This window comes from Hylobates moloch, unplaced genomic scaffold (genome assembly GCF_009828535.3).
Source record: "Hylobates moloch isolate HMO894 unplaced genomic scaffold, HMol_V3 SCAFFOLD_45, whole genome shotgun sequence".
Taxonomy (NCBI): Eukaryota; Metazoa; Chordata; class Mammalia; order Primates; family Hylobatidae; genus Hylobates; species Hylobates moloch.
Window position 1 is genome coordinate 395,846 of NW_026652320.1, and position 25,026 is coordinate 420,871.

At 38.3% G+C, this 25,026-nt stretch overlaps 1 protein-coding gene and 1 pseudogene across 3 annotated transcripts in view; both read right to left on the reverse strand.

Moving 5' to 3' along the window:
* LOC116463621 (retinal dehydrogenase 2) overlaps positions 1 to 25,026 on the reverse strand; it is a 125,523-nt gene that overhangs the window by 19,369 nt on the left and 81,128 nt on the right. For all 3 annotated transcript variants that reach the window (XM_058434767.1, XM_032146799.2, XM_058434768.1), the window contains exons 6-7: positions 22,933 to 23,061; positions 22,693 to 22,806 (exon numbers count right to left, since the gene is read on the reverse strand). In XM_058434767.1, the coding sequence (XP_058290750.1) occupies positions 22,693 to 22,806; positions 22,933 to 23,061 (243 nt within the window). The remainder of the gene's footprint in view (positions 1 to 22,692; positions 22,807 to 22,932; positions 23,062 to 25,026) is intronic.
* On the reverse strand, positions 9,933 to 12,384 carry LOC116463627 (calponin-2-like; annotated as a pseudogene).

The window sequence follows — 25,026 nt, forward strand, 5'->3', positions numbered from 1 at the left end:
ACATAAGACTCTCTATTTCTACTTCAGATAAGCTTTAAAAATCAAGGTTTTGATTGTCTTGGTCTGCTTTGATAGGAAAAAGCATGGAGCAGTCAAGTCAAAAGTACTCTATGTCCCATTAACTAGGTGAGCTAAAGGGATCAACACCTTAGGACCTGCTCAAACTCAGCCTGAGTTTTGAGGAGAAAGCTAACTGCAGAATCTTTGACTTAGCATAGTTAGAGAATAGATCATGGAATCTCATCCAGCAGGCAGAGACTGTACCATACTTCTTATTCTTCAGTCTTCAAGTTTTAAGAATTTTTTAAAAAGAGAAGTTTTATGCTAATAGTTTAAAACCTACACAACCAAAGGTTTTTCCACATGAAACTGGTTTTTTCAATATCTTCATGACATTCAAACTGGTATTTTTTAATAAAATACTGAATGATTCACAAATGGACTCACACAACCTTAGGAAAAGGCCTATTAGCTGTTTATAGCTAAAACTGTAGCAAGCCCCTTCCCCCAACCTAAAATGAGGGGTGAAGCTAACTAGGAGAGAGCTGACCTGATTCATGACTCAAGCAGTAGAGATGGTGCTTGTATCATGCAACATGACATTTATCTCACTTAGGAAATGAAAGAACCCCAGCTGCGTAAATTAGAATGAGTGATAATACAGCTGTTAGCTACAAACATTTGTTTGGCATGAATCAATCTGGACTCTCCTGTAGTTTGCTTTGATGGTCTCTTTACTATCTTGTTGACTAATGATGAGATCATTGTTTGTTAACCTAACTGAGTAAAGAAAACACTATACCAAGCAAAATGCATATTGTTTTCCTGTACTTTATTGAGGTTGTCTATTGACTTGTGTTTATAAGAGCTCTTTTATATTTATTAAATATTTACATGTACTGCTTATGTATTTAGCTGCATAAGGAGAAATTAATCCCATCTTTAATCTGAGTAAAGTTGTTGGCTTTCTTAAGGCCTTTTGCTTTAGTAAAATGGAAAGCAGCCACCTCAAATAAGGTTCTTGTTGTTAACTGTTCCAGACACTTTGTAATGTACCAATAGGTCCCATCTCCCTAAGGTAATCACAGCAAAAGCCATGTTCTAATCCATATTTAAGTGACATGTTCACTCTGGAAGAATCTATACAACTTCTCAGGTAGCCTGCAAAGTTAGAATAAATAGATAAAGAAGTAAATAACTACAGCTGAAAAGGGGTTTGGGGATTATGTGATCGTTTGATTTGCCTGTGAAAATTCTCCATCCACCACTACTAATATGGAAATTACAAATTGGCTTTTATATTCTAGACAAATGCTGTTCTTCCTTAAGTCCTCTAGTGTCTGCCAATAATGTCGTTCCAGAGAAGAAACTAAGAGATAACCTAGAAGTCATGGGATTAGTTCCCCTCCAAATGAATGTAAGCCTCTCTACAGAGAGAGAAGAATCAAATGTAGATTCTGTCAGAAAATTTAGCTGAAACTTGCTCTATTCACACTGTAATAGACTACTTAATATTTTAAGTATTCCTAAAAGCAACATAATTCAAAGACCCACCTTCCACCCTATTCTCTTTTCCAAATTCACCCTTCTCTCTCTCTCTCAGTTCCCTATTGAATATCTCAGTATTGGAAGATTGCATAGGTAGTTGTTAATGTTTTATTTGTGAAGATAAAAAAATTCCTGTTGTTATAAAGTTACAATAGTCAAAATAATGTGATACTTGTGATGCAACAGTCACACAGATTACTGAAACAGAATAGAGAGTACAGAAATAGACCCATATAGGGCTAGGCGCAGTGGCTCATGCCTGTAACTTTGGAAGGCCAAGGCTGGTGGATCACGAGGTCAGGAGATCGATACCATCCTGGTTAACATGGTGAAACCCCGTCTCTACTAAAAATACAAAACATTAGCTGGGCAAGGTGGCAGGCGCCTGTAGTTCCAGCTACTTGGGAGGCTGAGGCAGGAGAATGGCGTGAACCCGGGAGGCAGAGCTTGCAGTGAGCTGAGATCGCGCCACTGCACTCCAGCCTGGGTGACAGAGCGAGACTCTGTCTCACAAAAAAAAAAAAAAAAAAAAAGAAATAGACCCATATAAATATGGAAAACTTATGCTTGAAAAAAGCAAGCATCACAAAGGCAATTCAGTGGAGGCAGGGCAGTCTTTTCAAGAAATGGTGCAGGTCCTCCATCTCCTTTACATATGTAACAAACCTGCACATTGTGCACATGTACCCTAAAACCTAAAGTATAATAAAAAAAAAAAAAAAGAAAGATGTATGGGAGGTAGTGAAAAGATAATTAAAAGATTCAAAATCAAAATTTATATAACAGAATTTGTATTTTAAGAAAAATGTAAAGAGTTACAAAAAGTATGTCCCCGTCTCTGACAGTAATTATTACCCTATTTGCTATAATATAATAAATAAGGTTTTGAGAAAAAAAAAAAAAGAAATGGTGCAGGAACTATTGTCATTATCCATCTGTCTAGCACTTGGATCCTTACCTCTCAATATACACAAAAGTTGAAGTAGATCATAGGCCTAAATGTAAAACACAAAACTATAAAATTTCTAGAAAAAAGCATACGAGAAAGTCTTTGTGATCTTATGTTAGGCAAAGATTTCTTAAGACACCATACCAAAAGCCTAATCCATAAAAGAAAATATTAATAAACTGGACATCAAAATTAAAAACTTTAAGAGACACTGGGAGAAAATATTTGCAAAGCACAAAGGACTTTTATCCAGAATATACTAACAATTTTCATAATTCAACAATGAGGAAAACAAACAACCCTTGTCTCCAAAATGTGCAAAGATTTAAAGATACTTCACTAGAGAAAATACACTGTGGCAAATACGCAAATGAAAAGACACTCAATGGTAGAGATTTGGAAATTAAAACCACATTGAGATAATGCTATATACCTATTTGAATGGCTAAAATGTAAAAGACTAACCACATCAAATGTTGGTGGGGATGTGAACGAGTTCAAAGTCTTAAACATTTCTGGTAGGAATGTAAGATGGTACAACCGATTTGGAAAACAGTTTGGCAGTTTCCTGCCCTACCACACAATCCAGCCATTCCATTCCTAGGTATTTACCTAAGAGAAAAGGACATATATGTCCATACAAATATCTGTACATGAATGTTCATAGAAGCTTTTATTTGTAGTAGTCCCAAACTGAAAACAATCCAAATGTTCATCAATGGCTGAATGGATAAACAAACATACAACAAATGGATAAATCCAAATGTTCATCACTGGCTGAGTGGCTATTAAACCTGATACACGTTGAACATCCCTTATCAAAATGTGTGGAACCAGAAGTGTTTTGGATTTGGGATATTTTTTCAGATTTTGGAATATTTGCATTATACTTTACCAGCTGAGCAACCCGATCTGGAAATCCAAAATCCAAAATGCTCCAATGAGCATTTCCTTTGAGCATGATGTTGGTGCTCAAAAAGTTTCAGGTTTTGGAAGCATTCCAGATTTCAGATTTTTTGAATTCAGAATACTTAAACTATACACCCATAAATGGACTACTACTTGGCAATAAAAAACGAATTGATACACACAACATAGATAGATCTCAAAATAACTGTGCTGAGTAAAAATAGCTAGACAAAAGAGTATATATTATATGTTGCCGTTTATATAAAATTCTAGAAAATGCAAATAATCTATAGTGCCAGAAAGCCTGGGAATGTGGGGGTGGGGGTGGAGAGAGAGATTACAAAGGGGCACTAGGAAACATGTGAGGGTGAGGGACATATTCACTGTGAACCCTACTGATGGTTTCACAGGTAGATGGATACACATGGCCAAGACTTATCAAATTGTACACTTTAAATATGTGAAACCTATTGTATATCAATTATACCTCAATAAAGCTGTTAATAAAGGCCTACATTAAACAAAAATGTTACTTCATTACAGAAATTATGCCATATATCTCTTTGTTGTCCTTTGCAGACTACTGCCAGGAAAATTACATTCAATCTATCTGATGAATTAACACATGATATAATGGTTGTAATCAAGGTAAAATGTATTAGAAATACATTTATTATTTTGAAACAATTAGAGCTAAACAGGGAAAAAAGTGAATTAAAAAAAAAACAAGCAAAAGGTGGTGAAAAACAGATCAGAGGCCAATAAAATAAAGTCTGATGACTGGGGTGAAAAGGAGGCAATATTTGAGATTACAAATCTAAAGAATAAAGCATCATAGTCACTATAGAGTTGATCAGTTCTTATTTATATGCATAGAAGTTAGAAAAAAATATTGAGCTAAGGCCTCCCTGGCTAGATAAGGGAAGAAAGTTCATTTCCGGTAGAAGAAATGGCATGTGCCAAGTCACAGAACTGTGAAAGGCATGTCTCATTTGGGGTTTTGCAAACAGTCTAGTAAGGCAAGCATACAATGGGCAAGTGTACGAAATGAAGGTGGTGAGAAAGGCAGGGGTCTGGTCATAAATCAGTCTGTTACCCTAAGAAGTTTGGATGTTGGTATATGATGGATACCCGGGTAGAGATGTCCACTCTACAGTTAGTGCTCAAAAGAGAGGTTGTTAAATTAAAGCAAGCTATTTTAGGGAAATCTCTTGACATACTGTGTTGATTCACTCATTTCATTACTTCCATACTGGTAAATAATTGAATCAATTAGCTGGGAAATGGTGGTTAATTTCCATGCTTAGAAGCCAACAGTTATAATAGTTACAACTGAAATTAGTCATAGGCCTTCCCTAAGGAATATCGCTTTAAGCAGATAAGAACCAGATCACCAAAAATTGCTTAAGAAGAAAATCTCACCAGCCAAGTATGGAAGATAAAATTTCCTGTGAATTCCTCAGCTGATTGCTCAGGTTCCCTTGAACAACTTATGCAGGGGGAACATAATGGTCCTGGGGGCACTGGAGGTTTTTAGCTGTGCTAAACCTACAAAATCAGGGACCAGGGCTGGAGCACAGAACAAATAAGAGAAGGAATAGAGAAAAACTCAGGTGATATTACCAACAATCAGCCCTATTTGCTGTATGTTAGGTGAGCCTTGATGGCTTCATTGGTAAAACATGGAGTGACTTAAGGGCATCTTTATACACACCAATGCTTGGTACACAGTGGGAAATTAAAAATGCTTATGGAATGAAAGGAGAACTCTTAGTTCTAAGATTATCAAAGTCATCTCTGTTTTACAGCTGGAAAGTTTGTTAGTGGCTTTGTGGGTTCAAGGGCTGCTCCAATATATAAAGAGCAGGAGTGACAGGAAACTATAACTACAAATAAAGTGGCATGGGAGTAGCAATAGTACTACTTGTTTATGCAGTGTGGCTTACAGAAATGTCTTCTTTACAGCTGCACTGTATGAGCCAGAGCTTCTTTCTGAGAAATACAATCAAAGAACTTTGCTCACATGCCAATATGTACCCGTCTTCAGTCAGATGTTTACTATATTGCCAATTCTGTATAGTTTTATAGTATGTGTGAACTTTTAGAAATGTCTGCAAACTTTTAATATTGGCGATTTTTTGTTTCTTGGTTAATTTATGGGTACAGGGAATACACTAGACCATCTCTTTGCGTTGCTAAGCTGATTGTGAATTCATTTTTTTTTTTCCTTAAGGTGGTCAGGAGAGATATAATTGATGGAATCCAACTACAGACATAGCAAACAATATGAGTGGTATCTTTCAGTTTACACAAGTGCTTTATTCTAGCACAGGTTAACAAACTCGGAACTCTGGGTTTTTTTCTCAAATGGGCCTAGAAACATCTTCTGGACCCAACTATTCAAATTATATGTAAACTAGTGATTCTTAAATGTCAGTGAATGTAAGAATCACTATGTAAATTTATTAAAATGGGAATTCTTGGATCTATTTCCAAAATTCTAACTTAGAAAATGTTGAGTGGAGTCCAGAAATCTGTGTTTTAATCACCTCCAACCTCACCACTGTAGGTGAGGTGGTCTTTGCACAACTACTGAAAAACAAAGGAAACTCCGTAACATTTTTCTGCAAAGAAATTTCTCCCTACACCAGAATTCCATTCTGGCAAACTCAGTTTGAAGGAGTGGCCACCACTCTAGGCCACAGCAAGAAATCATAAGTGAGTTCCTTAATAGGTACCAGGCATCTTCTTCCAGCACTGTATTGATTTTTAAAATTATACTTTGAATTCTGGGATACATGTGCAGAACGTGGAGGTTTTTTACATGTGCCATGGTGGTTTGCCACACCCATCAACCCATCATCTACATTAGCTATTTCTCCTAATGTTATCCCTCCCCTAGCCCAACAGGCCCCAGTGCGTGATGTTCCCGTGTCCACGCATCCTCATTGTTCAACTCCCACTTATGAGTGAGAACATATGGTGTTTGGTTTTTTGTTCTTGTGTTAGTTTACTGAGAATGACAGTTTCCAGCTTCATCCAGGTCCCTGTAAAGGACATGAACTCATCCTTTTTTATGGCTGCATGGTATTCCATGGTGTATATGTGCCACATTTTCTTTATCCAGTCTATCATTGATGGGCATCTGGGTTGGTTCCAAGTCTTTGCTATTGTGAATAGTGCTGCAATAAACATACGAGTGCATGTGTCTTTATGGTAGAATGACTTATAATCCTTTGGGTATATACCCAGTAATGCGATTGTTGGGTCAAATGGTATTTCTAGTTCTAGATCCTTGAGGAATTGCCACTGTCTTCCACAATGGTTGAACTAACTTATACTCCCACCAACAGCGTAAAAGCTTTCCTATGTCTCCAGATCCTCTCCAGCATCTGTTGTTCCCTGACTTTTTAATGATTGCCATTCTAACTGGCTTGAGATGGTATCTCACTGTGGTTTTGATTTGCATTTCTCTAATGACCAGTAATGATGAGCTTTTTTTCATGTTTAATGGCCACGTCTTCTTTTGCAAAGTGTCTGTTCATATCCTTTGCCCACTTTTTGAATTTTTTTTTCTTGTAAACTTAAGTTCCTTGTAGAGTCTGGATATTAGCCCTTTGTCAGATGAGTAGATTGCAAAAACTTTCTCCCACTCTGTAGGTTGCCTGTTCACTCCGATGATAGTTTCTTTTGCTGTGCACAAGCTCTTTAATTAGATCCCATTTGTCAATTTTGGCTTTTGTTGCCATTGCTTTTGGTGTTCTAGTCATGAAGTCCCTGCCCATGCCTATGTCCTGAATGGTATTGCCTAGGTTTTTGTCTAGGATTTTTATGGTTTTAGGTCTTACATTTAAGTCTTTAATCCATCTTGAGTTAATTTTTGTATAAGGTGTAAGGAAGGGGTCCAGTTACTGTTTTCTGGATATGGCTAGCCAGTTTTCCCAACACAATTAAATAGGGAATCCTTTCCCTATTGCTTGGATTTTTGTCAGGTTTGTCAAAGATCAGATGGTTGCAGATGTATGGTGTTATTTCTGTGGCCTCTGTTCTGTTCCATTGGTCCATGAGTATCTGTGTTTGTACCAGTACCATGCTGTTTTTGTTACTGTAACCTTGTAGTAAAGTTTGAAGTCGGGTAGCATGACGCCTCCAGCTTTGTTCTTTTTGCTTAGGGTTGTCTTGGCTATACAGGGTCTTTTTTCATTCCATATGAAATTTATAGTCTTTTTTTCTAATTCTAAGAAGAAGGTCAATGGTAGCTTGATCGGGATAGCACTGAATTTATAAATTACTTTGGGCAGTATGGCCATTTTTGTGATACCATGAGTATGGAATGTTTTTCCATTTATTGTGTCCTCTCTTATTTCGTTGAGCAGTGGTTTGTAGTTCTCCTTGAAGAGGTCCTTCCAATCCCTTGTAAGTTTTATGCCTGAGTTTTTTATTCTCTTTGTAGTCATTGTGAATGGGAGTTCACTCATGACTTGGTTCTCTATTATTGGTGTATAGGAATGGTTGTGATTTTTGCACATTGATTTTTGTATCCTAAGACTTTGCTGAAGTTGCTTATCAGCTTAAGGAGATTTTGGGCTGAAACGATGGGGTTTTCTAAATATGCAATCATGTCATCTGCAAACAGAGACAATTTGACTTCCTCTCTTTCTAATTGAATATCCTTTATATCTTTCTCTTGCCTGATTGCCCTGACCAGAACTTTCAATACTATGCTGAATAGGAGTCGTGAGAGAGGGCATCCTTTTCTTGTGCCAGTTTTCAAAGGGAATGCTTCCAGCTTTTGTCCATTCAGTATGATATTGGCTGTGGTTTGTCTTAAATAGCTATTATTTTGAGATATGGTCCATCAATACCTAGTTTATTGGATTTTTAGCATGAAGGGGTATTGAATTTTATTGAAGGCCTTTTCTGTATCTGCTGAGATAATCGTGTGGTTTTTGTCATTGGTTCTGTTTGTGATGTATTACATTTATTGATTTGCATATGTTGAACCAGCCTTGCATCCCAGGGATGAAGCCGACTTGATTGTGGTGGATTTTTTTTTCCTTACAGACAGGTTTTATTGTGTTTGGTCCACAGTCGTATTTCACATTATCTCATGGAGCAGGGCCCCTGGCTGGGGGTCCCTGTGCAGTACTTGGAGGAGCATGTGGCCAGGGGAGATGGAGCAGTATAGCTGGTCAGGCCCAGAAGGCGAGAAGGGCTGGGGCTCCTTAAAACCTACTAAGGGGGCCGGGCGCAGTGGCTCACGCTTGTAATCCCAGCACTTTGGGAGGCCGAGGCGGGCGGATCACGAGGTCAGGAGATCGAGACCACGGTGAAACCCCGTCTCTACTAAAAATACAAAAAAAATTAGCCGGGCGTGGTGGCGGGCGCCTGTAGTCCCAGCTACTCGGAGAGGCTGAGGCAGGAGAATGGCGTGAACCCGGGAGGCGGAGCTTGCAGTGAGCCGAGATTGCGCCACTGCACTCCAGCCTGGGCGACAGAGCGAGACTCTGTCTCAAAAAAAAAGAAAAAAAAAAAAAAAACCTACTAAGGGGCCGGGCACGGTGGCTCATGCCTGTAATCTCAGCACTTAGGGAGGCCAAGGTGGGTGGATTACCTGAGGCCAGGAGTTTGAGACCAGCCTGGCTAACATGGTGAAACCTTGTCTCTACTAAAAATACAGAAGTAGCCAAGCATGGTGGCACATGTCTGTAATCCCAGCTACTTGGGAGGCTGAGGCAGGAGAATCCCTTGAGCTCAGGAGGTGGAGGTGGAGGTGCAGTGAGCCAAGATCACGCCCCTGCACTCCAGCCTGGGCAACAACTAAAAAAAAAAAACCCTACTGAGGCCACAGTGGTGGTGGTGGTGCGGGGAGTAGGGGGGGGATTAGCCCCAACCACTCAGCATCCACTTCCTTGTACAGGCCTCTTTTCCCGCTGGGCCCTGAGGCAGGTCTGAGGTCTGTTGGTCTGAGGGTCCTAGGGAAATCCAGCCACTTGGGAGCCTGAGATATTTAGCATCATCGACAGGCCCCCTTTCCCAGGGGACTCATTTCCAAGCACCCTCTCCACTGTCCCCACCCCATTCCTCAGGAAAAAAAAATGTATTTTTCTTTTGTTAATGCTTCCTGAAACTTTTGCGGGTATAGAAACCACAAACTGATCGGCTGACAGAAGTGGCAAGAGGCAAGGCAATTGGAAACCTTCGGGTACTAGTTCCCTCCAAGCCCAGGTCTCTTCTCCCCAGCACAGCTCTGCTGACAGCCTGGACGTGCTAGCAGGGACCCTCACCATACACATATTGGGATATGGCCTTGACCCCTTCCCCCACAGCCTCGTAGCTCAGTCCTGCGAAGGACCAAGGCAAGGGGGAAGAAAGCCCTGCTGCCGGATTCCACATTGCCACTCACAGACCCTCAGTTGATTGGCAGCACTGAACAGGTTAAGAAAGAAAAAAAAAGACGAAAACACAAAAAAAACCCAAAAACCCAGACAGGGAGACAGTGTGGGGAGAGAGTGTGCTGGAAGCCTCAGTTGCCAGCCTCCTCCTGGTAGTAAGGGGGGATATTCAGGGACCTCTCCTGGGCCCAGGCAGTCGCCAGCACCCAAGGGAGCCCCGTCAGCCATTGTGCCTGGCGGGCAGTACTTCGGGTCATATATATGCTGGCCCAGACCAAAGACCTGGCTACTATGGTTGGTACCCTGGGTGTAGCCCATCTGCAGGGACATGGAGGAATTATCACACTTGTCGGTTCCCAGCTTGGTGTCATAGATGTGCCACCACGTCCCAGGAGCCGTCATGCTCACCTGGCTGGCACACTTATTTGTACCCATCTGGAGGCTAATGGTCGAGTGGTCCATGGGGGGCAGGATGTGATTCTTGGGGTCACACAGATGCCTCCTCACGCCATACACGGTCATGCCCAACTGGCTGGCACATTTGTTGGTGCCCATCTGCAGCCCGATGACGCACTGGCCAGCCTTCATGGCGGCATCACTGAAGTTCCGCTCCTGCTTCTCTGAGTACTTGATGCCAATGTCCACCCCGCTCTGCGGCCCCTTAGTCTTGGCCTTCCCTGCTAGGGCAAAAAGAGACACCTGTGTGTGCCTCATGTTCCCACTCTCAAACAGGTTGTTGGCCTCGAACAGGTCCATGGGGTTCATGTCATAGCTGACCATGGCCTTGATGAAGTTGGAGAGGTTTTCTAGCTGGTGCCACTTCTACATGGAGTGGTTGATCTTGGGGACTGAGGCCAGCTGCCGCTTGTTCACGAGTATGCGTAAGATAATCCCGTCCTTCAGGCTCTTCTGGAAGTCAGGGTCAATGGAGATGCCATTGAGTCCCTTGATCCAGCTGCGGAGCTCTGCCTCCTTCTGGGGATCATATTTGGGCAGGAGCCAGTTCTTGACCTCGGCTGACAGCCCATACTAGAGGCCCTTGTTGAACTGCGTGGAACTCGTGGCTAGCAGGCTGCGGGACAGGGCCACATGGGACAGGGGTGGATAAGTTTTTGATGTGCTGCTGGATTGTTCATCAGGGATATTGGCCTGAAATTTTCTTTTTTTGTTGTGTCTCTGCCAGGTTTTTGTATCAGGATGATGCTGGCCTCATAAAATGAGTTAGGGAGGAGTCCCTCTTTTTCTATTGTTTGGAATTGTTTCAGAAGGAATGGTACCAGCTCTTCTTTGTACCTCTGGTAGAATTCAGCTGTGAATCCGTCTGGTCCTGGGCTTTTTTTGGTTGGTAGGCTATTAATTATTGCCTCAATTTCAGAGCCTGTTGTTGGTCTGTTCAGGGATTCAACTTCTTCCTGGTTTAGTCTTACAGTATTCTCGGATGGTAGTTTGCATTTCTGTGGGATCCGTGGTGATAACCCCTCTATTGTTTCTTATTGTGTCTATTTGATTCTTTTCTCTTTTCTTCTTTATTAGTCTGGCTAGTGGTCTATCTTGTTAATCTTTTCAAAAAACAAGCTCCTGGGTTCCTGTACTGTATTCTAAATCTAGTACACTATTTTACCAAAAAAGAAAAAGGATTCATAATCAGTTTATCCAAGCAAGCACCAAGGCAGTCTTCCAAGAAGTGAAATAGAAGAGCAAACACACACACACACACACACACACACAAACACTTACTTGTAGCCAAAAATATTTGTAAAATATTTACAAAAGCTACAAAATAAACAAAAGGAGAGTAAAGTTGCCAGAGGAGAGCAGAATGTAGTTATTGACAAATATATTATTTGCAAATGGAAGTTTCAGATTCAACTAATGTTTACTGAATTCTTACAATATGCTAAGCAATATGCTTGGAACTTTCAAATACATTATTTCAATCTTCAAATGAGCCTGTAAGGAGTGATTCATAGGCCTTACTAATGCAAGAAGACATGAAAGAACAGACTAAATAATTTGCCAAAAGTCACACAGCAGGAAAGCTGGGATTTGATCCATGATTTGTGGATCAAATCCAGTGCCTCATCTATTATACCACACTTCCCCAAGCATTAATTGTCCTGTAAACTTCTTTTTAAAAATAAATAGAAAACAATGACGGTTAATAATTACTGACACTTTACTAAGAATTAGATCCTGTGCTAAACACTCTAGATATACTAGCTTTTCTTAGTCCATTCAGTTTAGCTATAATGTCCCAGACTGGATACCTAATAGAGAAAGGAAATTCATTTCTTACAGTTTGAGAGGCTAGGAAGTCCAAGGTTGAGAGACCCACATGTGGTGAAGGACTTCCTGTGGTGTCATCCCATGGTGAAAGACGGAAAGGCAAGAGAGCACAAGACAGCATGAGATTCAATGTGCAACCTCAAGGCCTTTTATAATGGCATTAATCTATTAATATGGGTTAACAGATTAGTACCCACCTAAACACCCCTCACTAGTGCCCATCTCTCAACACTATTGCATTGTAGATTAAATAACCAACACACACTTTCTGGGGAACACATTCAAATCATCTTTCATCCTCACAATCTATGAGGTAGGTACAATCATCTCTAATCTACAGCTGGGATATCTGAGGCCTGGAAAGATTAAATAATAACATGTAATGTGAATGAATCGATTCAAGTATAATAGATGTTTAAATTGTCTGGTTTTCTGATATGACTGACATATTTAATCTTGATTCCTTAGGTATGATTTGAAGACTGTGTTCAAAACTTACTGAAAAAGTGATGATTTCCTTTAGTTGGTTTAGAGAGAGGCAAACTACAGAGTTGTGATATACTATTCTGTCAAACTTCCATTTTAGGAAAGCACTGAGGAGTACTTTATTTTCTTTTAAGAGACTCTAAATAAAGGATGAAGAGAAATTAACTCAGGCTGAACTACATTAATGCTGTAAAAATCCTAAAGTAATGTTAAATTGTATGGGTTGGTCTTTGTTGATCATTAGCTTAATCAGATTGATCATTTACTGTTCAGCTTGGGAATTATCTTTGCTTATGACAAGCCATCTGCATAGTTTTGTAGATGGACATTACTTGCCCTAAATGTGGTTAAGAATAATATAATCTGAAGTGTAAAAAGATGATTCATGGGAAATCACTGTTGAGGAAAACCTAATATTTTCTCCAGCTTTTACACAATTTGGTACCCCCTGACTATTAACTACTCTCACTAGAACACTGAGGCTACATGTTTAGCAGTCATTGAGCATGTCGTGTTCAGTGTTGGCTCACCTACCAAGAGTTAAGGACCCTAGGAAATCAGACACATACTACCCTTCTCAACATGTCCCATCTGGTATGATTTAGGTTCTTGGGGCTGTGTTGTTTGTTTTTATTTCCCCATCTCTATAAGGTTTTTCACATCCTATTAAAGAGACTTCTAAGGATAGACACTGAAATCACATAAAATCTGCAGCTCTGGTGTTTAAATGCCTGTTAAAAGTACAACTGCAGGAATGACAACAAAACTGCATTTGCTATTGAAAGGAAACAGTGAAACTTAATATCCCATCCTACCTTCCAGCAAAATATATATCGAGCTTTTACAAAGTGCTGATTCCTTAATATCTGGCATAGGAAATGATTTTGAGAATAAATGATACCACTATTTGTTGATTATCTGCCAATATCAAATAACACATTACTCACAAGCGTCCTCACAGCTAGCATTCCTTTCCTCGAAGTTCTTTTTGTATTTTGGTTCCCATAAAACTACAGTTCCATTTTCTCCAAAGAGACCAGTGATAACAGAAAAGGAAGACAGCATTAAATTCTTGCCAGTTGTGAATATTAACAACTGTGGAATTAAGATGGAGAATTATCTTTTTCTTAAAATACTTTTATCTTTGAATAAAGTAGCTTTTCATTCAAATGTAAATATCTTCAACTAATGACATTTCTCCTAGATACGGATACATTTGAAAATTATATTAAATGACAGAACTTTAGTTCTGTCCTTGATCTTAGCATCTTGAAAATCATGACATTTTTAGGTAATGATGCAGAGAATTCTCCTCTTCTCTCCATGCTCCCATAACACACCACACTCTAATAGTTACATATTCACAGATTATCTCTTGGGCTAGACTGAATCACATAAAACAACACCTTTGCCTCTCCAAGATCTGGCATAGTGCTAGACACGTAAGTGCTTGATAAATGTTTGTGGAACTGACTTGAAACAACTTAAGTTTTAAAACTTTCAAGTCCTATATCAGACAGTGTCAAATGGAAACCCTATATTGTAACAAATGAAATTTAAAGGGGGCAAAGATGGAATTTTGAAGTGAATTTTAGGAAAAAAAGGAGTTACAATGTGTCTATGACCTACGCATGCTGCACTGAGAAATTATCCTTCCTAAGTACTCCTATTAATATGTCACTCTGAATTTTAATGGCTCTCTCCTATGGGAGGGTGTATAGTCCCTTAGCCTGGGAGGCAGTGTACCACTCTAATATGGAATATAGGCCCTGGGTGTGACTCTGAGCCCTACAACTTACTAGCATGTAACCCTGGGCAGGTAATTTAACCCTTCTTAGCCACACTTTGCTCAATGCTGTAGGGTTGTTGTAATAATGTATTCAAAGCATTTAGCAGGTACTTGACACAAAGTAAGTGCTAAATCAATGTTGGCTATTAATATCCAAAATGTAAAGCCTTGAATACTTGGTAAAATTAATTGATTTTTCACAGCTTGAGATATAACTCATATACCATAAAATCCACTCTTTTGATGTGTACAATTCAGTGGATTTCAGTATATTAACAGAGTTGTGCATCCATCACAACCTTACTTCTGAGGACATAAATATCCCAAAAAGATACTTCATATTCCATCAGCAGTCACTTTCCATTCTCCCAGTCCTTTGCAACCACTAATCAACTTCTGTTTATAGATTTGCCTATTCTGGACATTTCATATAGTCACATGATATAGTCTTTTGTAACTGGATTCTTTCATTTGATATAGTGTTTTCAAGGCTCATTCAGGCTGCAGCATATATAAATACCTCACTCCGTTTTATGGGTGAATAATATTCCATTGTATGGATAGACCACTTTTTGTTAATCAGCTTATCACTTAATGGACATTTGAGTTGTTTCCACTTCTTGGCAATTAAGAATAATGCTGCTGTGAACATTTTTGTGCATGTTTCTGTGTGGTATTAGATTTTGCCACATTTCTTCTGTGATGATCACTTGGTTTTTGTCCTTTATTCCATTACTATGGAGTATTACATTGATTTTTTTTTACATATATAAAACCAACCTTGCATTCTTGGGATAAATCCCATTTGGTCATGGTATATAATCATTTTTATATATTGTTGGATTTTGTTTGCTAGTATTTTGTTGAGGATTTTTCCATCTATACTCATAAGATGTTGGTATGTAGTTTTCTTGTGATATCTTTGTCTGTGATATCTTCTACATGCTGGCCACAATTTTTTGACCCAGAATTATTTCCAATGCCTTGATTTGCATATTATTTCCCAGTTCATCTGACTCCCAACGTTTCTCCCCAGTCCCTTCCCAATTCCCTTATTCCACTAAGACTTTGTGTTCTCCTGCTTCTAGTTGTTGACTAACACTGCACCTTCTTCCCAATCCACTCTACTTATCTATATCCTACAGACCCTCAAATCCCCCTTTCTCTTGAAACCTTGATAGACCACCCAACCCCTAGACATCTCTCCCTTCTTGAGATGCTGATGTCATATTACAAACTAACATTTGCTTACTGCTTAAAATTTCCCAAACTCATATTGCATTTAATTCTCATGACCCTGAGAAACAGGTATGTATGCTATTATTAAACCAATTTTGTACAAAACCAAGTGGCTGGTCCATAATTATATGGCTATGAAGTAAAAAATAGTAAACCCTATGCTTATGGTGGCATTTTAAAGAAGGGAAGGGTTCTACTGATACCTCACCTTCTAGCTCTGAGATTAAGTTTTTATTTACCAAATTCAGTCTTTCCTCCTTCATGTAGCAACAAATATTTACAATGTGTGTTTACTATACATAAGATACTACTTGAGGTACTGAGAAGGCCTAAGGGATAGACTCCAAAGAGAATGTCCTCCACACAAATCTTCATATATGACCAGAAACTGCCACCTTTTCAAAGTAAAACTTATAAAATCAAGACTAAACTGATAAGCAAATCGGCTCACTCAAAGATGAAAAAGGAGTTACTTATGAGAGTAAAGTACTGCTTAAATATTCAATATTAATTAAATCAAGGGCTTTTCCAAATCCAGTATGTCCTTATGGTTGTATTCCCAATACTTTGATTTGACCAACTGAAGTAAATAAAATAGTAACCTCATTAACTGTAAAGGTGATCTGCATGAAACCTAAAGAAAATCAAACAATATCAAAATTAATCAAAAGGTGCCAGAGAGACTTCTGCTTCTAATTGTAATGGAGTAACCGACACTGGACTTGTTTTGCCATTATAAACAACTAGAAAAGTATATGAAATTGTTTTATTCAATCATTGGATATCAGGCAGTTTGGGACTATGAGTCTAGAGAAAAGGAAAACAAATAAAGGAAACCCTTTTTTGCCGAAACTTTCTAGATTGCAGTATGGTATGAGGAGACCAAAGCAGAATATGATGGTCTGAATTCTGACCAGACAGATAAAGATCTTGTTGAACACTGTGGACATTCAACAGAAACCTCAGAAGGATTTCAGCTTATTAATAAGAATAAACTAGTCTTAACAAAGCTTAAAAATAAGTTCCAAAAGAGACAAGCTGAACCTCAAGTAACTTAACTACCTGTTAGAAAAAAAAAAAGTTTGACATTCTTTAAAGAAAAACAACAAAATCGATATAATCGTCACAATGTCCACTATCCTTTCAAAATTAACAGAAAAGCCAAAAAAAAAGGACCCATAAACAGGAAAAATGCCAGTCAAAAGAAATAAATTCAGAAATGACAGAGAAGTTAAAAGTAACAGACAAGGATTTCATTATTATTATTAGATGGAGTCTCACTCCCATCGCCCAGGCTGGAGTGGAGTGGTGTGATCTTGGCTCACTGCAACCTCTGCCTCCTGGGTTCAAGGAATTCTCCTGCCTCAACCTCCTGAGTAGCTGAGACTACAGGTGTGCAGCACCACGCCTGGCTAGAGATAGGGTTTCACTATGTTGGCCAGGTTGGTCTCGGACTCCTGACCTCAGGTGATCCACCTGCCTCAGCTTCTCAGAGTACCAGGATTCCAGGTGTGGGCCACCACGCCTGGCCACAGACAAGGATTGTAAAATAGATGTCTACACAAATTTAAAGGAATAAAGGGGTGTAGTGAGGAAGAAAATATAAGATATTTTAAAAATCATGGAATTTCTAGAACTTAAAAACAAAATCTCTGAAGCAGATGAAGCATTACAGAAGAATATACAAACGTCAAAGATGACAATGGAAGTTACCTAGCCGGAAGCACAAAGAAAAAAAATGCTGGAAATAAAAGAGTCCCAGTGACCCATGGGATAATGACAAATGATCTAACATATCTGTAAATAGAAGGGGGGAGTAGAAAGCAAAAAAAAAAAAAAAAAATTTGAAGAAATAATGGTCAAAATGTTTCCCAATTTTAACTATAAACTCACAGATACAGAAATTTTAACGAACCAACAAAATACACAAAAGCACATCACAATCAAATTGCTGAAAACTGATAAAAAGAAACTCTCTCAAAAGCAGTCTGGGGGAAAAGAAACATTACTTACAGTAAAAGAAAGGTAAGAATGATTGCTGTATCTCATCAGAAACAGTAAAGTCAGAAACATGCCAGAATGATATCTTTGAAGTCTTGAAAGTAAAATAAAACACAAACTGTCACATTAGAATTTTATATCCAGAAAAAAAAAGTTATTAAAAAGTGAAGACAGGCCGGGTGCAGTGGCTCACGCCTGTAATCCCAGCACTTTGGGAGGCCGAGGTGGGCGGATCACGAGGTCAGGAGATCGAGACCATCCTGGCTAACATGGTGAAACCCCGTCTCTACTAAAAATACAAAAAAATTAGCCGGGCATGGTAGCGGGTGCCTGTAGTCCCAGCTACTTGGGAGGCTGAGGCAGGAGAATGGTGCAAACCTGGGAGGCGGGGCTTGCAGTGAGCCGAGATCACGCTACTGCACTCCAGCCTGAGCGAGAGTGAGACTCCCCCTCAAAAAAAAAAAAAAAAAAGGTGAAGACAAAATGAAGCCATTTTTTAGACAAACAAAAGCTGAGAGAAGTCATCACTAGTAGACCTGCACTATAAGAAACGTTAAAGATCTTTACAGATAAGGAAAATGATACCAGAAGGAAATGGGCCTACAACACAAACAAGGAAGGAGGCCAGGAATATCAAGTATGTGAGTAAACAGACAATAATTTTGTATTCTTATTTATTCAAAAAACAAATTTTAAAACAAAAACAGCAGCAATGTATTGTGGGGCATATAACATATGTATAAGTAAATTATAGGGCAACAATAACACAAAGGATGAGATTGGAACAATGCTGCTGTATGGTTACCACATTGTATATGAAGTAACATAATAGTATTTAATGGTAGACTGTGATTGAGGTGCATATTGTACACACTAAAGCAAACACTTTAAAAAGAGGTACAGCTAATAAAGCAAAATAGAATATAAAAGAGTGGTAAAATTATCTAATTCATCCAAAAGGCAGACAAAGAGGGAAAATATGGACAAAGAGAAAACAAATCAAAATGGGGGATTTTAGACCTGACCATATCATAAATACATTAAATGTTGAACAACAAAAATGAAAACACATAGATATTATTCCATTTATATGACATTCTAGAATAGGCAAAATTAATAAGAAAAAAAAAAATCAGTGGTTGCCAGAAGCCAAGGGTGTTACCTGCAAAGAGGCATGAGAAATCTTTCTAAGGCATGGAAACACTCAACATCTTGATTCGGATGGTTACACAGGTGTATATACACGATACTTAAATGAGTGCATTTTATTGTATGTAAATTATACTTCAGTAAAGTCATTTAAAAAGTTAAAAGATCTTCAGTGGCAAAACAGATTTGAACCCAAGCTGCCTTGCAATAAGCACTTATGCTTTTATGGACTCACTATGTGGCTTCTTGTCTGACCTGAAAGATGAGATTCCATTTATTCAATATAACTTCCACTACCTGATATTGTGACTTATTTGCCGGGTGCAGTGGCTCACACCTGTAATCCCAGCACTTTGGGAGGCTGAGGCTGGTGGATCATGAGGTCAGGAGCTCAAGATCAGCCTAGCCAGCATGGTGAAACCCCATCTCAAGATAAAAAAATTAGCCAGGCATGGTGGTGCGTGCCTGCAGTCCCAGCTACGAATCACTTGATCCCGGGAGGCAGAGTTTGCAGGGAACCGAGATCACGCCATTGCGCTCCAGCCTGGGTGACAGGGCGAGACTCCATCTCAAAAATGTTACTCGTTTTTAGACTGAAATATCTTGGAAGAAAATATTAAATGCTAGAAGTTAATTTATCAAGAAATTCCTAACACCTATATGATGACATCAGTGATGAACACTACAACAAACAATTGAAGAGATTTATATCATATTCCCAGATGAGGAGTCAATATGGTAAAGATAGCATTTTTCCTCATTTTAATATAGACATGTAATGTCATGCCAATCAAAATTTCAATGAAAGTTTTTTAGAGTAACATAAGGTGCTTAGAAAATCGGTTTGAAATTTCTTCTAAAAGAATAAATGGGCTTTGAAAAACCAAATAAGAGGGTATCTTGCCTACATTATAGTAACACATCTTATGAAACCTAGTAATTAAGGCAGTCTGGTACTAGTGAAAGAACAGAAAATTATGAGCTCTAAAACAGAAATTTCCTGTATAGTTTGGTGCAAAAGTCATTGCAGTTTTTGCCATTACTTTTAATCAAATTACTTTTGCTCCAACCTGTATATATGGAAATGTATCATGTAATGTTATGTTATATTCAGATGAGTTGCAAAGGGGTAGACTGTTTAATAAATTGTTCTGAAGTAACTGAACATTATTTATAAACAAACAACCCTCACCTTCCATTATACATGAAAATAAATTCTAACCAGATTAAAGATTTAAACAACAAAACCATAAAAGTACTGAAAGAAAATATTAAGGGCCGTTTGTATAATCTTAAAGCGGTTTGTTCAAAAATGACAGGAAATCCAGAAGCTGTCAGAGAAAGACTAAAGGAGGCACATGGCAAACAACTGTTTTAAAAAAATTAAAAAGCAAAGAACAAACAATCATATTTTCAAATTCTACAACAAACAAAAGATTAACATACCTAACACCTACTCTAAGGCCTTCTTGGTAAGCAAGTTATAAATATGTTTTTATTTTGCAATTCCACTTCTAGAACTACATCCAACTGAGCGTCTAATATGTACATATTAGACGTGTGTGTATACGTATATACATGTGTATACAGTTAAAGATTTACAAATAAAATTTTTCTTGGGTCTCCAAAGGGTTTTATTTCAGTGGTCTAATAGGAAAAATTAGTGGAAAAAACACCCTTAAGTGTACATTAATACAGGATTAAATGATGATATACTGATGCAAGAGTATTCCATGCAGCTGTTAAAAATAAATGCCGCAGATGTAGGTACTAACATGACAAGGTGTTATCTCTTGTTTGACATATTATGCTGTCATTTTTTATTTAAAAAGTTACACAATAGGCCAGGCACCATGGCTCATGCCTGTAATCCTAGCACTTTGGGAGGCCAAGGCAGGTGAATCACCTGAGGTCAGGAGTTCGAGACCAGCTTGGCCAACATGGCAAAACCCCCATATCTACTAAAAATATGAAAATTAGCCGGGCATGGTGGTGGGTGCCTATAATCCCAGCTACTTGGGAGGCTGAGGCAGGAGAATTGCTTGAACCTGGGGGATGGAGGTTGCTGTGAGCCGAGATTGTGCCACTTCAATCCAGCCTGGGCAAAAGAGTGAAACTCCATCTCAAAAAAATAAAAAAATAAAAAACAAGACTGACTCAATCAGGACCATTGTTGGTCAACAGAAAAAGGTTAAAGCAGGAAAAGATACTTTGAATATTTCATTTGAGTTTTAAAAATATGTATATTCATTCTCCAGTCTTTTCATGTAGAACCAAGAACTTTTCTTAATTATGGGTCCACCTGTCTCTTCTGATTAAATCACACCCCTAAATTATTATTTATGAATGATTTCTGGTTTCAATTTCTTTAAAGTGAAGTAAGGACTTAAAAACATTTGCAAAGCAATTCCAGGTGCCCATTCTATCTAGGTTTATATTTTTCCCCAGTCTTTTACAGTTGTCTTAAATTGATTGCATCTTCAGTTTTTCTTAGCAGCTAGCCTTTAGCAAATATTTTCAAAGCATTAATCTTAGAATAATTAATAATTCCCTTTCATACATTTTGGTTTAAATGTTTCATTAAACTGCAAAATTACAATAACAAATACAACTAGAATAAAATGTTTGGAAACAAGGTTAACTCTTGACAAACACAAAACTCAGTAATCTAACTGAATTAATTAATATTCAAGTTTATTAATAAATCTTTTATTAAATTTACTACTGTGAGTCAGTTTAAAACTCTGTATCAACTCATAAAACATTTCTAGATCTGTGCTGTCCAATATGATAGCACGCATGGCAATGGAGAACTTGAAATGTGGCTAGTCTGAAGAGATGTGCTGTCAATGTAAAACACATACCATATTTCAAAGAATGCATATGAAAAAGAGAATGCAAAATATTGTATTAATAACTTATAGTGATTATATGTTGAAATATTTTGAAAATACTGGATTAAAGTTATTAAAATTAATTTCATTTATTTTTTAATGTGGCTACTAGCCTATTTTAAATGACAAATGTTGCTCTCATTCTATTAGATAGACATCCTTTGTTCAATGATGATGTCATCTGTGAAGTTCTACCTGAAACAATGAATCAGACTTTCTTATCATGTTACCTGGATCATAGATAATTTGAGTAACATTTATAAATCTTCCTAAGCTGACTTGTGACTCTCTAACAGGGATCTGTAAACTATGGCCCATGGGTCAAATGTACCCTGCTGTTTTGGTATGGCCTACAAGCTAAAAACAGTTTTTGCATGTTTAAATGTCTAGAAACAATAAAAAGATTAGTATCTGTAATCTATAAAAATTATGTAAAAATTCCAATTTCCATGTCTATAAATAAATTTTAATTGGCACATAGCCACACTCAATATTATCTATGACTGTTTGGTGATACTATGGCACGGCTGAGTAGTTGCAACAGAGACCACATTGCCTGCAAAATTTACATTTACTATCTGGCCCTATACAGAAAAAAAAATGTACTGAGCCCTGCTCTATATCATCTCTTAAGGTTCACAGGGCATAGTGAGTTGCCAATTGCACCTACAGGACCTGTCCAAACAATGAGAAGGGAAAGCTTGTGTCTCCATTCTTATCCTTACCACAGACTAGTTTAGATTTCCAGCTTCTTAACTTGCTTCTGCCACTATTCAACAAAGTGTCTAGAACCCCACATTCTGGGATAATTCTTACACAGATGGTATCACAAAAATGCTCAGAGATCTGTGGGGACACATGGTCCCTGTGTGCCTTTGCTTTCACATCCACCAGTGTTCTATGACACCAATGTTATCCTTTGTGGGCTTGGGTACTTACTCACTGCCCTTTTGGTGTCTAGCCTATGGGTCCTAGTTTTATTGTTTTTGTAACCCCTCAACTCATTTGCAAGACTGTTCCTCAAGCCCTGGTTTTTCAGATACCTACCTCAGTAGACCCTGTGAATGCAATCTTGTCTATGCCAGTGTGAGAAGCTATTGCTGCCCCAGCCGTTGGCCCATATCCTGGCAAAATATTGATGACCCCGGGAGGAAAGCCAGCCTAAGAAAACAGAACAGGAGGAAACATGGCTGATGAAAGCTGATGCATCATGTTAAATGAGATATGCTCTAGTAGGCTCCAGCTGTAAGGGGAGTCAGAAGCACTCCTGAAGTCCCTTTCTCTTACCTCCTTGATGAGGGCTCCCATGTAGAGTGCACTGAGTGGTGTTTGCTCTGCTGGCTTAATAACTACTGTATTGCCACAGCACAAAGCTGGAGCAATTTTCCAGGCAAACATCAGCAGGGGGAAGTTCCACTGAAAGGAAAAAAACTCAAAGTTGATAGATGGAAAAATATTCCTCCACTACTTTGTTTTCAAGCTGTGACTTCTCATATTTCTCAAACTAGTCCTCAACATAAATCTTGTCCACTACAAAGTATAGATGTTTGGATTTTCAATTACTTCATTAAGAATAGAATAGCACTGACCTTGGAAATCTCTCCTTCTCTCTCTGACCAACCAATTACTATATTCCAACTACCCACCAAAAGAAATCCCACTGTGAAAAGGGAGTTTTGTTACTTCTTTTTTTTTTTTTGTCACTGTTGTTTTTATGTATTTTTTAATTAGGCTTTGGTTCCAATAAGTTCTCGTGTATGAAAACTTTTCTTGCATCTGAGATTTTTACATCACAATTTTCACACTGGTATGAAAGTTCTTCAACATGGAAAAACTAGAAAATTCTAATTAAGTTGTAGTTAAGTCAATGTGTATTTCAAGGTAGTACTTTTTCTTTAGATACATGCATTGTCACAAACATATATGATTACAAAAATAAACTGCATATACTGATGAGTATGCAAAAATTTTCATTTGTCTCTTTTCCACTGTAAAAGAAGCTATTGGAGACTACAGTACATTTTACATGAGTAGATAAGGTTGGGGTCTAAAATAGTTTAAACTGATTTTAAAAAGGATATTAAGCTTGTATTGTCATAAGCTCAGGCATGAGCCTCAGTACTATCAGGTGTCATTGATAATTTCATTAAGAAAGAAAACAGAAATCCATATCCCCTGGCTTCAGCCCTTGACCACAATGTGTTTCTGCCTGAAGCATCTCAGCTGCCATCCTTCAAGGCTTCTCACTGGCTCTGGCAAGCTTGCAAAAATATACAAGTGTCTTGCCTTCACCAAACACCCAATTTCTTTTCCCCTTAGTTGTTTATAAACTTGGGAGTCCACAGTAATGTTTTAATTCCATCTACAGTGTATAAATCTTAAAGTGCAGTAATTGAGGCAGAGCTGGCTGACAAGCAGCTCTTGTCCTGTCAGTGAAGCTGCAGCGTTGAGAGTCTGGGCAAGGGCAAGAAAAGCAAGTTTGAATCCTACGAGGAAGGTGACAGATCTCATCCCAGAGCTGGTCCAAGCAGGATTTCTCCACGGCCTTTAGGAGCAAGAGAACTTAAATCAAACCTCTCATTTTCCCTTGGCATTCTCTAATAAATTTCACAGTAACCTGAGATTCATCAATTATTCAAACAAATATTATACCTTCCCCACATCTTTGGTTCCCAATGCCAAAGATTATCTTGAGTTACACTACTATATTTTGAAAAAAGAAAACTTCTTGTCTATACTATAAGAGTTTACTTTGAGCATCCCCTTGAAATCTCTGCCAGAACTATTAGCTAGTACTGTTAAAAGCTTCGGTCATGTTTTGTATTGTACCAAGGGTGTGTATGAGAGACAGAGAGGAACAAAGGGACAATGTTTAATGTTCCAATCCAAACACTAAGCACTACATCTATTTCTCTTTACAAGACACATAACAGCTCAGCATGGTTTCAATTATGACTATGACGTTAACTGTACCGCTGTGTCTTCTGTAGCATCTTCTATCTAGATTCTTGTGAAAAGAAACAGTGGGAAAGAATGGGATTAAAAGATCATATAATATGCCTGGAAGGATGGTGAGTCACAATTCTAAAAAATAAACAACTATAACAAAGCATTAATTTTCCATAAGCAGAATGGACATAATAACCAAGGGCAGGTTATTAATACACTGTGCTTTGCTTATTTTAATCATGAGAATTCCATGACTTGAGAATTCAACTCCTGGTAACGGAGCTGAAACCCTATTAACCTGTTCAAATAAGCATTTGCAGGGAGGCTGTTAAAGATATGTCAACAACATGAGCTCCGTTTTTTTTCCTCCAGTAATGGAAAACACACATCGCTGAGGACCATGTTTTATGTGTCTTTAAGAGAACTGGGTCA